Consider the following 13,562-nt stretch of genomic DNA (forward strand, 5'->3'; position numbering starts at 1 on the left):
CTCTGGTACCCTGCTGCTGTTAGTTTCCTCAAGGAAAATTGCAGTGTTGGTTTGTGTACTTTGGGGTAAGCTTATATGTACCTTTGCTAAGGCAAGGCCAGGGGAGAGAGAAGGAATTGCTCCTTTTTTTTGGCTTGAGCCTTGGAGTCAAAGGGCTGGAGAGTATGCAGTTACTTCAAGGTAATTGCATTGTTTAAAAGGAATTAATTAACGGTTACTTTCAATGATGTATTTAGTTTCCAGTGGTCTGATCAGAATGTAGTTCTTGACTGTATCAGCATACTGAAATAAAGTGTAATTGAAAACTGCATTAATTAACTATACAAAGCTAAGTTGATGTATTTGTCTGAAGTAGATAGTCTCATTTGTCTATTCTTTTCCTCCTTGTGAAGCTCGTAGAGAGCAGAGATCTTATGTACTGTATGGTTTTCTTCTTCTCCTCCTTCCCTCCCACCAGTTTTGGGAAAATGATCTAACTTGTGCAAAAGTAAAGCCAGAATAGGAGAGTGTGCCTTAACTGTTTTTGCTACTTTTCTGACACAATAGTTTTGTCAGTCTTCTCATCTCTTTGGAATAAGGTCAGTGGCTGATTTATAGTGACTGGTATAAGATATGGGGAAAAAGCCCAGCTGGTGGCACAGTATTTATTGTGTGGAGTGGTGCTGTAATCCCTCTTCCAAAAGGCAAAGAAACTTCTGGAAAGAAAGTAGTTCTGGTACTGCTCAAGCTGCTTTGCTTCTCCTGAATTTTTCAGGTGAAGTTTTGGACAGAAATGTTATTCATAATTTCTAGCTGAACAATTGCCAAGGTCCCTTGCTCCCACAGCCGTTTAAGTGCAGCCTTTGCAGCTGCTGCAACGGTGCCTGCAGAGCAGTGAGCTCTGAGGTGTGAACAGCTTGTGTCTCAGTGACTCACACACCCAATGCACACACAAACCTCCGTGTCTGGCCTTGCAGTAACAGCAGCACTGTGCTGGCCCAGTTCATTCACAAGATCTTCATTGGTTTTTTGTTGACTCTAGGTCTTGCTAACCATGGACATTTTGTTTTTCTTAGATGACTATGAGGCAGCTTTTAAGCAGTTGTCACTAAAATAGCTGTGTGAGAATCTTGGAGAGAAACCGTTGCTGCTTTTGCTGTCAGTATTATTTAAACATCTGTCTGTTCTGTCACTGAAGGTGGCAAAATAAATGTCAGGCCTTAGTACTCATTCAACATGACTTTGTCCCACAGATGCACTGTCAGACTGAGCAGGCAAACTACTCTGGCTGTTACAGCTGGTTGGCTAGCCTGACCCTGAGCTGCATATAAAGAGAAGCGAGCATGGCTTTCTGAGTTTGGATGGAAAGTCCTTCTCTATCCCAGTAGTTTTGTTGCTTGCTGGCTAGCCCTGGTAGACCAGCACTGAACCAACTATGTGTGTGGTGGCACTGAGTAGTTGGATTAACTGCTTTGAGTCAAGTTAGATGCAGTTTTTGTGGAGTTGCCCAGATATGAGCAGAGTTCATTGAAACCATCATCAGTTTGACATGGCAAATCTGGTATAGTATGTTTCTGGGTAATGTTGAGAATCAAGAGTGCCTTGAAGGCTGGAAGGGATGTTGTGTGAGACAGTTCAAAGTTAGTGCACTAAGTAGGTGAGACTGGTGGCATGAGCAGGTGCATTCTGCTTCAGCTCAGCACAGTGCAGCGTGTGTGTGTTGCAGTAGATGGAGAGACAAATTACTAGTGATTCAGAGATTCTCTATGGCAGTCAAGTGAAAAACTTCCTCTAATACTAATTTGTCTAGTCAGTGACTGCAAGTGAAGTGTGTGTTGGGGGTAAACCACAGGCGTGAAGTTGACCTCTGGAAATCAGATTTGGCAGTGACTGTAACCTTTTCAGGGGTTCTTGGTGTTCTTAGGGTCTTGAATGGCTGACAAACTCCTGACCTCAGTGCAGACCACTCTTATGTTGAATCCTATGGTAAATCTCTTTATGAGGATACTAGTGTGGGGCAGAAACTGTGAAATGCCAAAAATCTAGGCCTGTGTTCTCACCTCCCAGAGTCCCTGACTGCTTTTGCTTTCTTGTGTAATGTTCAGCAGTCAGATGGGTGAATAATCCTATTATTTCCCATCCTTTCCATGCAGAGAATTGGGGACTCGTACCGCGGCTACTGTGTGAGTGAGACAGAGTTAGAGAGCGTTCTCACGCTCCACAAGCAGCAGACACAGAGTGTGTGGGGGACACGCCAGTCTCCAAGCCCAGCCAAACCTGCCACACGGTTGATGTGGAAATCTCAGTATGTCCCATATGATGGGATCCCCTTTGTCAATGCAGGTAACTAACTTTTATGTTAATATCTACTTTCAAAATTTCAGCATCAGCTGCCAGCTGGCCATAAAGAGGAATCTTTGTTCCTTAGTTTTGATGAGGTCAAGACACAAACATATAAAAAGGAACAGCTTGGATGCTCCTGTGAGAGTCTGAAGGAGCTTGTTTCCTTTTTTGTGTTTTGTTGTGATTATTTGCTTTTGTTCTTTAGAACTTAGCTAAGCACCATTTGATGGGGGTTCTTGTGATGGGGTCTTTAGGTGGAGGTCCCATCTGCTCTATTAGGGCATGAAAGTTCTCATGAGGGTAAGAGCTTGTTAGATTATTCTTGCTTAACTTGATAATCTTTTGGAGAGTTTGTTCCCTAGGAGTCAAATTATTTAAATTGCAACCTTTAAAGTAATAAATAAATTCAAAAAGCCAAACAAACAAACAAACAACATAAACATCAACAGACCTCAGCAGAGAGACTTTTGGTGGTTTTGGGGTTTTTTTTAAATGTACATGCAGACTTCACAGCTTGGTAATTACATATTTAGCTTGTGCAGTGCATATGTGAAATTACTAAGAGTTTAATTTGGATGTAAAATGAATAGGCTTTAATTGCTACATAGAGAAAATGAGTGACAGGAATGTAGGTTATGTTAGGAGTGTTTTCTTCTTTTTTTCCTTGAAAGTTACTAAAAAAGAGAAATGTTAGCACCAGTTTTAAAGCTTCAGCCGTAAACTGTGAGATGAAAGAAAACAAAGAATAAAATCAAAGCAACTTACTCTTTTTGTCCTCCAACATGCGTTTGAGACATCTTTAGTTTCATCTAGGTAATTTGGTATCTTATAGAAACACATTATGTTGCTGTTACAATACTTAAAAAGGTTTTTGGGTATTTCACTTGTGGCATAGGCAGCTCCTTGCCTGCATACTGGAGTGCATGAACTACAGCTAAAAAATAACTAAAAATTATGTGGGAGAAATTTGGAAGATGTTATTTTCTTGATCACTTTAATGCTTTGCTTGTCAATCCCTTTTGTTAGAGGGCTGGCTGGAAGAAGTCTCTTCCAAATACTGAGCAAAGCAGTATTTGTTTAAGCCTGTCTGGTTTTGTGTGGGTATGCTGTGCTGAAACTATGTTATTTAAGATTTCCTAACTGCGAGGCTGAGCTTTTATGGGACAGCATGATCTGAAGTGTTGATTTGAGCCAGGAAACTGGAAATGGCTGCTGACTTTTTCTTGTGGTTTGACCCCAGCTGGAAATTACCGCAGAACCACTCACTCATTCCCCCAGTGGGATGGGGGAGAGAGTCAGAAAGGTAAAAGTGACAAAACTCATAAGTTGAGGTAGGGACTGTTTAAAAGGGAAAGGAGAATGCACACACACAAGCAAAGCAAAGGAATTCACTCACAGCTTCCCATTGCCAGGCAGGTGTCCAGCCATCCCCAGCTCAGCAGGACACCATCATTTGTAATGGTTACTTGGGAAGACAAACACTGTAACTTTGAACATCCCCCCCTACCTCCTTTTTCCCTTGGCTCTATATGCTGCATATGGTGCCATATGACATGGAATATGACTTGGGTCATGTTGGTTCAGCTGTCCCAGCTGTGTCCCCTCCCTATTTCTTGTGTCCCTCAGCCTCCTCATTGGTGGGGTGGGGTAAGAGACAGAAAAGACCTTGACTCTGTATAAACCCTGCTCTGCAGTAACTAAATAGCCCTGTGTTACCAGCACTGTTCCCAGCACAATCCAAAACATAGCCTTATACTGGCTACTGTTAAGGAAGTTAGCCCTATCCCAACCGGAACCATCCCACCTTTGGTTTCAGCTGTGAATTTTCTCCATTATTTTGGGGGTTCTGCTTTTTATGTTTATTACCAGCATTGTGCTCCTTTGGCACCTTTCAAGACTTCTCATTCCGTAAAATATTGGTGTTCACCAGGGGAGAATCCAATATTTTGCTTTCATATAGGTTGCAGGAGCGCTGTGAAGTGTAGTGAGTTTGAGAAATGGTTTAAAGTGCTCTGTGTTCGTACGTGCTGTGAGAGAAACATTTGCGTTGTATTTGCTTGCTATATCTAAGGTTTCTGTCTTCTGAAGAGTCTGATGGCAAACAGATCATTGCTTCAGAACTCTCATCTCTTCTGTAGTTACTATTTTACTGTAATGAGTTTGGTGATTGCTGGAATAGAGTGTATTATTTTCTGTTTCCAGGAAGCAGAGCCATTGTAATGGAGTGCCAATATGGGCCAAGAAGGAAAGGATTTCAGCCCAAAAAAGCTGGTGAGCAGGAAAGCACTTCTGGCCAGCTGTACAAAGCCACTTGTCCAGCAAGGTAAGAATTATCTATAAAGCTGTAAGAGTGACTGAGCATCCTAAGAAAGCATTCTTTCTGTGAGCCATGACAGAGTACTGTTTTGGGGTGGTAGCTGATACTCACTGTAGCTCTTTAGCTTCATCTCCTTGATAACTTGAGGCCCATACTCATTTAGAGGTAAGGGAGAAACACTGTCCTGTTTGACTGAATAAGCCTGAAATTTGATAGGTTGCCTGGATGCAAAGTAGCAGTACATCACTCTATGAAATACATGTGGGATTCATTATCTACCTAAGCATTAATGAGGCACTGTGGTGTCCTTTAGTGACTATATCTGCTCCTAAAACTTTGTCATCTTATTTGTTGTTTCTTCTTCAGGCTTTTAATTGCACTGATATCAGTCAGTCATCCTAGTTCAGCATGTGTCCTATGTGCTGAAAGAGTTACAGCTTTTCCTGTTCACTGGGATTTTCTCCTTCAACGCTAATGATTTTTTCCTCACCCTTGAGCATTCTTCTGGGTGCTTGTTCAGTTTTTCCTGAGCTAAGAGTGTGTTTGATGAGTAGTTGCAGCTAGCTCTGTATGTGCTCAGTTGTGCATAGCTGGGTGAGCTGCAGCCTGTTCACAATTGGTGTTGTGCTTTTACTATATTGAGGGACAAGGGCTTTTGCTGAGGAGTAAAATCACTCTGGCTGAGTGGCTTCCAGAGCAGAACAGAAGTGTGTCTGTCTGCATCCTTATCTATTGATGTGTCCTGAAGAATTTTACAGTTCTTTTAGAGACTCCTCACACCCTGCATCACTCTGCTTGAACTTTTTCTATACTAATGCCTGATATTAAGTAGGTGGGGTTTTTGCCTTTCCCCTCCCAAGGACAAAGTATACTGATGGAGAATTGTTTTTATTCCTCCTTGGAAGGATCTATATTAAAAAGGTTCAAAAGTTTCCAGAATACAGGGTTCCTACTGACCCTAAAATTGACAAGAAAATCATAAGAATGGAGCAAGAGAAAGCATTCAACATGTTGAAGAAGAACTTGATAGATGCTGGTGGTGTCCTCAGGTGAAACTTCCGCTTTTTTCTTTATTTTCACAAATGAAGTGAAAAAGCAGTAGTGTACTTGGTTTCCTTTTTTTTTTAACTTAGTCACTTATTAAGACTCCTGATTAATATTAATAGCAAAAACCTCCACAATATCAGTAAGACTTCTGTGTCACTGAGTATTAATTTGGTGAATGTGTTAAGCACCAAGTTATGAAACTTAAGCAGGTGTTTCCATGCTGGGAATCTATAGAAATAGTTGTATTATTTTGGGGTTTAATCTAGTTTATTTTGCATTGAAAGGTGTGAGAGAGCCCTTAGTTCTGAAAGACATTATCTTCTTGCTCAGGGACTGTAAAAACTTAGTCACTCTGATTAGGTTGTTTGTAGCTGTCAGACTGTTTCCCCAAGACACTAATTTTTTTGCCTTTGTTTGAGAATAGCATGTATAAACTCTCTCCTTCTTGCTAGGTGGTATGTACAGTTACCCACTCAGCAAGCCCACCAATATCATGAAATGGAAACTTCTTGCCTCCCTCCTTCACCCTCCCATTTTTCTGTGTCTTCTCCTGAGGAGGAGGAAGAAGTTGTTAGAGATGAGAACAGTACTCTGCCTTCTCGACTTCATCCTCAAGTGGCAGACAAGATCCGAGAACTGGTGTCTCAGGGAATAGAGCAGGTCTATGCAGTGAGGAAGCAACTAAGGTACAGAACTGTCTGCAGTGCTCTCAGTCTGTAGTGCTATATCTACTTTGGCATTTGATTAATTTGGATTGTAACTAAAGGGCTGACATGTTACTGAATCTATTTCCCAGTTGTCTTTCAGCTTTTGTCTCTTGCCATATCATTGTAGATAGCCACTAAGAGCGGCTGTACTCTTTAAAGTTACTTGAATAAACGGGGGTTTTAAATTCCAGACTGTAGCAGATGCACAAGAAAGTGGCTCAGAAGACCATCTAGCTTGCTTTTGTCTTGTCACTGCAATAAGGGGAGGGAGAAGGTAGCAGTGTCTCTTAACAGAGGGAAATAGCAGAATATATTTAAATATGTGTATTTTAATGTCCTTTAACATATGACAGAAAGTATGTGGAAAAAGAATTATTCACACCTGATGAAGTGCCAGAAAGACATAACCTGTCCTTCTTCCCCACTGTGAATGACATCAAGAACCACATTCATGAAGTGCAGAAATCCCTAAGGAATGGAGAAATGGTGTATAATTCAGAAAGTATCCCAGCAACGGTATGTTGGCCTTTGTGTATCTTTTTGATTTTTGGAGTTAAATACTGGAAATCTTAACTTTTACCACTTAGCTGTATTTCATCCAAAATTCTCTATGACTTTATATTTCCAGCAGCAGTATTTTCAGTGGAATCTCTGGCTGAGCAAGATTGGATTAAATGTGAATAAAACCTTCTGACCTTATTCACTATTTATCTCATCAGCATTAGATTGCTGCTAGTTGATTGATAAATTATACAATACTAGCATTTCCTGATAACTGCATGAACTGGAACCCATTGGTGTAGAAAAATTGACATGTGGCATAAAATTTTATTCATGGCTTTGTCACTGTGTTTCGAAGAAGTTACTACTACTTTTCAGTGTCTGAAAAAATGGGGATGAAGTGTGTCTCAGGTGCAGTCTAAATTAGAACTTAAAAAAATATTTTGAATGTGTAAATAGTAATAAACGCACTTTAGAGCAAGTGAGGTAAGCTTGGAGTTGATTCTTCCAAATGCTCAGTAGCTCTTAAATCTTGTTCCTTAATTTTCTTCCATGTATTGATTAATAAAGGGTACACAGTGATCGTAGTTTTCCCAGTTATGAGACTGACTGCTAAGAAATTGCTGATTTAAAATCAGCTTTGAGAAACAGTATTGTCATCAGTCTTTTCCCTCTCCCTACACTGTTGTAACCTAGGTGAGCAAGTGTGCTTGTTAGTTAGCCAAATGGTTTGACTGTTTTCTGTTTTAAAGTCATTAAACTGTCATAAATAGACTTTAACCTTCTTGATACAGTGTATGTTTACAATTTTTTTTTATGAATCAAGGGCTCCCAAAATGCCTAGTTATAAAAAGGTAAGAAATGTAGTTTTAGACACTGTTTCCTTGTCAGTCCTGTTCTGAACCTTTGTTCCTGCAGTAGACAAGCTTGCATCCTTTCTGAGAACTGAGATCATTTTCCTTTCAGCTGCAATGGACCACAGACAGTGGGAATGTCCTCACAGAAACAGTGACTGTTACGTTTGCCTCACCACCTTCAGAGGGTAGGATTGCATGTACAACCTGTCTGTGTCCAAATGTGTTTTATTAGCTATGTCACAGAAGTTCAGTTTCCTTACAGGGAGGTTGCTGTCATGTCCTGTCACTCAGGTGAACTTAAGAAGGATTATTTTGCTATAACTATTTTGGTTTACTTTTTTTAAACAATTTGACTGCATGTGTGGAAAAAATGTGTAGTCATGATGTTACTGGCAGAAGTATTAAAATTATAAATTTGGCTTTTATTTAGCATCTTCAAGCAATCAAAGATCTTAATGGGATGGTTATGTGGGAAGAATGTTTCACCTTGGATGAAGGTGCTAATAACACCTGTCTAGAGAGAATTAAATTCCTGCTGAACAGATCGGACTGTCAGGGGACACAATATCCAGGATCCAGCTGGGTACTTGAGTTCCCAGATGGTTTGTGCTTCACATATGCTTCAATGTCTTGTGAAAAGAACTTCAGTGCACACTGAAACTCCTGCTTCTCGCAAAGCCATTGGCTTGATGAATTCCAGTGCTGGGCTCAGGCGCTGAACAACAAGTATTTCTGTTGTCGGAATCGAGAGCATTCTTTTCCATTTTTCCTTGATGCTTAGAACAGAAACACAGGTGTTGAGGGACATCAGGGCTGAGAGATGTGTTTCTTCAGTTTTTTGTGATGTAACTTCTTTATTAATGTAACACCCAAGTATCACGTCTTCCCTGTGATTGCTGAGCCACAGAGTGTTAAACTTTTTCCCACTGTGTTGCAAAACTAGAGTGTAGATATGGTAGATTTCTAGATAAACTTACTTTTATGCATTCTTAGTCAAAGGACTGGGTTTTTTTGAAGACGTTAATGCTGTTTTTCTTTTGTTGAAAGTGGTTCCCTACTACTATTACTTCAATTTCAAAATATGTGCTAAGAAAAAATACAGGTGTTTGTAACTAGATCTACTTGCTGCCCACACAGTTGGAATTACATGTAGGCTAAGATGTTCTGTTGGATTGTGGTGGCTGGTAATAAGTTTTAAATTAGATTATTCTGCAGTTCCCAGCTGTTTGAAGGATATTTTGCCTAGTGTGACACCAAAAGAACTTTTCTTTGTTTGTGGATGTTCTCCCCATCCTTTGTTTAATAGGTTTGATGTGAAACTCATCAGAACTCATCTCTGGCCTTTAGCAGAGATATGGTTGAAGTGAGGTGGAAGATTCTAATTGTTTGCACACATTCAGATAATGCTGCAGACTTCACAGATGTTTTTAATCTCAGTAGCCAGCTTGTTTCCTATTTAACTGAAACATGGTGGTGGGTACATTATGTTCTAGACAACTGACAAGAGAAGTCTACAGGGACCAAAGGGGCACAGCCACAGCTGTCTTGTTCAGGATTTACTTCTGTCAACAGTTGTCCTGTGGTTCTTGCCTGAAGAAGTCCTGATATGTTTGTATCCCTTTCCCCTTAGGTCAGAGAGTGACGTGAGCCAATTCCTTATTTGTTGTAGCAGGAAATATAAACCCCCAGAGGTTTGGCTCACTGCATGAGTTCTCCTAAATGACTTGGTGAATCTGATTTATGTGAAACAGTTCATGTACACCAGTGCATTTTCCGTTTTAAAAAGGCCAAGGTTGGGCTCTGTTTTGTTTGGGATTTTTTAACTCTTATTTTGGCTGCTGCTGCAATGGATTAATTTGAACTGAAAAGCATTAGGTGTGATTGGTGCTTTTAGGGAAGAATTCCAGTGTTTACAGCTGTGAGAGAACAAGAGGTTAATTCTTAGACACAGATTGAACAGTGTCCCTCTTTTTTAAGGAAGTTATGTTTCTTAAGGGAAAAGAAATTGGCAATGTGAACAGACTTACTGTGCTGAAGCTTGCATGCCTACATTAATATTGCCATTACTGTGTTTTTATGGAGAGACACAGAATAGTTGTGCCTTCAACAGCTCTGATAGAGCTTAGCAGGGATGACTTTTGGTATGAACTGAATGCTGGAGAACATTCAGGAGACCAATTTTTGCTTTCTTTGTTTTACACAGATAATTTTCTAAAACAAAGTAGCCTATCAAATGTGTAAGCATCCATCCAGTGACATACTGAATTTTACAGGAAGAAAAACAATGAGATTTGTTTAGTTTTCTGCACATGGGCACCAGCTCGGTGAATATAAGCAGAAACTCTTTTTTGCAGCTTGTCTTCTCTCCCCTTATATGTGTGGGTATATGTTTGTACACTTTTCAACACAGGTTTATAGTTGTATTACAAAAAAGAAACCTGACTTCCTAAAAATGAGCTCTCATTAATGTTTGTGAAGTGGTAGCAAGGGAAAACAACATTGACTTTTCAGACTACTCTTTGTATATTTTTTTTTTTTTTTAATTTCAACTTGTGCCAAAAGGGGACAACTTTACATTTAAGAAATCAGGCAGTAACAGAATTTGTTTGTACAGAACTCCCTATCTCCATGTGATACAATTTTCTCTGTAGTGGGTAGAGGAGGAATTGATCTATTGCCTTTTTTCCTAGGGGTGTTGCTGTAGAATACAGCCTAGGGACGGAACTACTATCTCTTCCTGCATGTGAACATTCACATATGCATATGGGATCTCTGTATAATATTTAAGAGTCTAAATATTTTAAGTACTTGTGTTCAAGAAGATTTATAAATTTATATATATCATCTGGTCAGACATGATAAAGAGTTAAGAGTTTACAGATCAGTATATATGTTGAAAAATCTACCTTCAGTCAGATTGCTGGAAACATTTTCTATGATTTTCTGATAGAGAGTGTTTTGCAATTGAGCCTTCTCAATTTTTTTTTTTTTGCATTCACCAGACTAATCTGCATTCACAGTGCAAGTTCTTCTTTTACCTTCATAACAGTGAAACTGAGAAATAAGAAGCTGAGCAGTGTCTACTTGTGTCTGCATAAATCTTAACCAAAATGTTCTGGGTGGCTCAAACAGGAAATGCAATGATCTCATGAGAAGTTTTCTTGCAGAAATTGCTACAAGCGAATCTCAGTTTTCACAAGCCTTCAGGAAATGAAGTCCATCATTCTTGCATTAAATAAGAATTTTGAGGATGTGATGTAATCTGTAGGCTGAAAGGGCTCAAGATAAATGGACTTTGGATGATACTGCATAGAAGTTATGCTGATTTCACAAAGATGGGAAGGGAGTGGTGAGACATAGAAAATTTCCTGTGTAGATTTTTATTTTGGAAGACAATGCTTTCTTTTGATACCTGTCTGTTATTAAGCCCTTGCTGAGGTGTAGATATTGTGAAATTATTTGCTGTTTTGCTAGAAACATTTCAGTTTTATAATTACAAATTCAAAGCAGCATGTCTTGGCACATGTTGATTGCACAGTGTAGGGGGCAATGCAATCTCAAGAGCAGATTTACTGGTGCCTCTGGTTTTTGCTCTGTACAGATACATACAAACTGCAGTATGGTGTTTTTGTCAGACCCAGCCCTTTTTTCAGCATCCAAGTTCTGCATATATGTATGTGTATATATATCTTCTGTATATCTGTATTGAGTTTAAAGGGAGTTTGTTTGGGTCGCAGGGGAGGCTTTAATTAAACAGACGGAAGAGATTTGTCATAACTGTCTGCTTCCTCACTTTGGCACTGCAGGGAGCTCAGGAGGAGAGTCAGTCATCACCAAAGCAGACTCCAACCAGAGCGGGGAGTCCTTGATACCAGAAACAGCTCAGCTGTTGTCTTCACTCTCTTCACTTCAGCCCAAGATATTTGCACAACTTCAGGTACAGTCAAGTCATTTACAGAACATCAAACATTCTGTGCTCGAAGTGCTGAAGGTGAGCTGAGAACAGCAAGTTCCCTCTCAGCTGATCCCAAACAGTAGCTGGGTGACACAAACTTTGAAGTAGCTGTCAGCTACTGGTTGCTCTTGCATGTCACATTTAGCATTTAGCTGTGGTGCAGAGGATCCCACTACTGTCTTTTGACACTTCGAAGTTAGTTTCTACTTCAAACCAACAACCTTTTCATTTTCCACACAGTCCAGTCATTTCATAATGAAAATGCTGCAAAACTGCGGGGAGATAAGGCAGTCTGGTTTATTCCTCTTAAATCCTTCTCCAGCTTCTTACAAAAATATCTTAAAACTGCTCCTAGCTCAGAGCTGTAAACTTGCAGGTTGAAAGGCTGAAGAGGGAGTGATAAGAATGTCATGCTAAAAGAGCTTCTTCTAAAGCTCATCTCCCTTCAAAGCTGGCTCTCTTATCCTTTTTCCTTAACTACTTTGGAAAGCTGCCTTCGTATTTCTTGAACCCAACGAAATGCATGAACTTTTCCCTAGAAATACAGTCTGTAGTAAGATTCTGTTCTACTTGCCGTTTTCCTCTTTCTGAGGATAGCCTGGCTCCACCTCACACCATTTCTCTTAAAAGCAGTGTGTTTAGCTTATAGTAGCCATCTCTTATGAGAATGGGAAGTACTGGGGAACTAAAACTGAATATCAATCCAAAATCAGAGCTTTATGGTCATAAGCAGTCTTCTAGATGCTGCTGGATATCATTGTCCTAATTGTTTTCGAATACATTTTGAGCCTAGAATTGCTGGGATTGACTGTTCAAAAGAGATGATGAGTAGGAAGTCAGAAGCTATGTAGTTCCAAAATGCAACACATGTTGTTAAATGCAAACTCCTTCTACTGTAAACACTGGTATGTTGGTACTTCTGCCTTCTCTTTCACAGGGATTACAGCTGCAGTCAACATTTACCTCGACAAACGGATCAACAGCCCTGATAGCTGTAAATAACCATTCTCCTCCGAACTCTGCAAGTCTCCTGGATTCCCTAGGGAGTGCAATAACCAGCCATTCCCTAGCACTTAGTCAGGGACATCGTCTGCAAGCAGGTGCTGGCCTAACACAGCATAGTGCTGCTACATCTGTGTTTGGGACTCTGCCTGGCTCTGATCAGGGTCTGGTTGCCATGGACCAGCTGGTACCAGCTGGAGGAGTAGATGACTCCAGAAGCCTGGAAGGAGGAGTCCATCAGATTCTCTTGGGAGATGTACACACTATTCCAGTACAGATTGTGGACAGTCATCCAGCACTTAGTAAGTTGCAGTTTTCTCAATAATATGTAAATATAGAAAATACAGTGGATTTTGCTCTGTGTGTCTTGAAGAAGAGAGACAAATGTGTTAATAGTGGCGAATGCCAACACAGACTTCTTTCACCTGATTCTAACTAGCTTTTACTGTTTAAAAAAAAGGGGAAAAAACCCACAAACCAAAATAAATAAACAACCAAAAACCACAACTCCCCCACCAAACTTTTTTTTTGCTGTAAAAAGATGCTAATCAGTTTCTTTGACCAAATGCCAATTGGTATGTTAAGCACGGTATTTCTGCCAGAAATCCTAATATTTAGCTGTAATTATGATCCTCAAAATTATTTTTTTAGGGAGAAATAAGAATAGAAAGTAACGAATATTGAATCTAGTTAGAACTCTTTGGAAAGAAATATGGGGGGTTTGAAGACTTTTTCATGACACAATCCCAGCAGATTTTTGAAAATTTTCAATAATGTTTTATTGGTGTTCTGTAGTAATCAATATGCTTTAGACATAATCAGATAGAGTTGTATATAATTGCTTGGAATATCAA

At 39.8% G+C, this 13,562-nt stretch overlaps 1 protein-coding gene across 12 annotated transcripts in view; it reads left to right on the forward strand.

Annotated features, from left to right (window-relative positions):
• The window catches only part of CARF (calcium responsive transcription factor), a 38,999-nt gene that overhangs the window by 12,735 nt on the left and 12,702 nt on the right, over nt 1-13,562 (forward strand). For all 12 annotated transcript variants that reach the window (XR_014853427.1, XR_014853428.1, XR_014853429.1 and 9 more), the window contains 8 exons: nt 2,133-2,322; nt 4,525-4,645; nt 5,545-5,688; nt 6,139-6,372; nt 6,747-6,909; nt 7,861-7,936; nt 11,558-11,688; nt 12,644-13,010. Coding sequence is in view for 1 of the 12 variants with exons in the window: in XM_085066191.1 (XP_084922317.1) it covers nt 2,133-2,322; nt 4,525-4,645; nt 5,545-5,688; nt 6,139-6,372; nt 6,747-6,909; nt 7,861-7,936; nt 11,558-11,688; nt 12,644-13,010 (1,426 nt within the window). In the remaining 11 variants the exon portion in view is untranslated. The remainder of the gene's footprint in view (nt 1-2,132; nt 2,323-4,524; nt 4,646-5,544; nt 5,689-6,138; nt 6,373-6,746; nt 6,910-7,860; nt 7,937-11,557; nt 11,689-12,643; nt 13,011-13,562) is intronic.

This window comes from Lichenostomus cassidix, chromosome 7 (genome assembly GCF_008360975.1).
Source record: "Lichenostomus cassidix isolate B80296 chromosome 7, HeHo_3.0, whole genome shotgun sequence".
In the NCBI taxonomy this organism is placed as follows: domain Eukaryota; kingdom Metazoa; phylum Chordata; class Aves; order Passeriformes; family Meliphagidae; genus Lichenostomus; species Lichenostomus cassidix.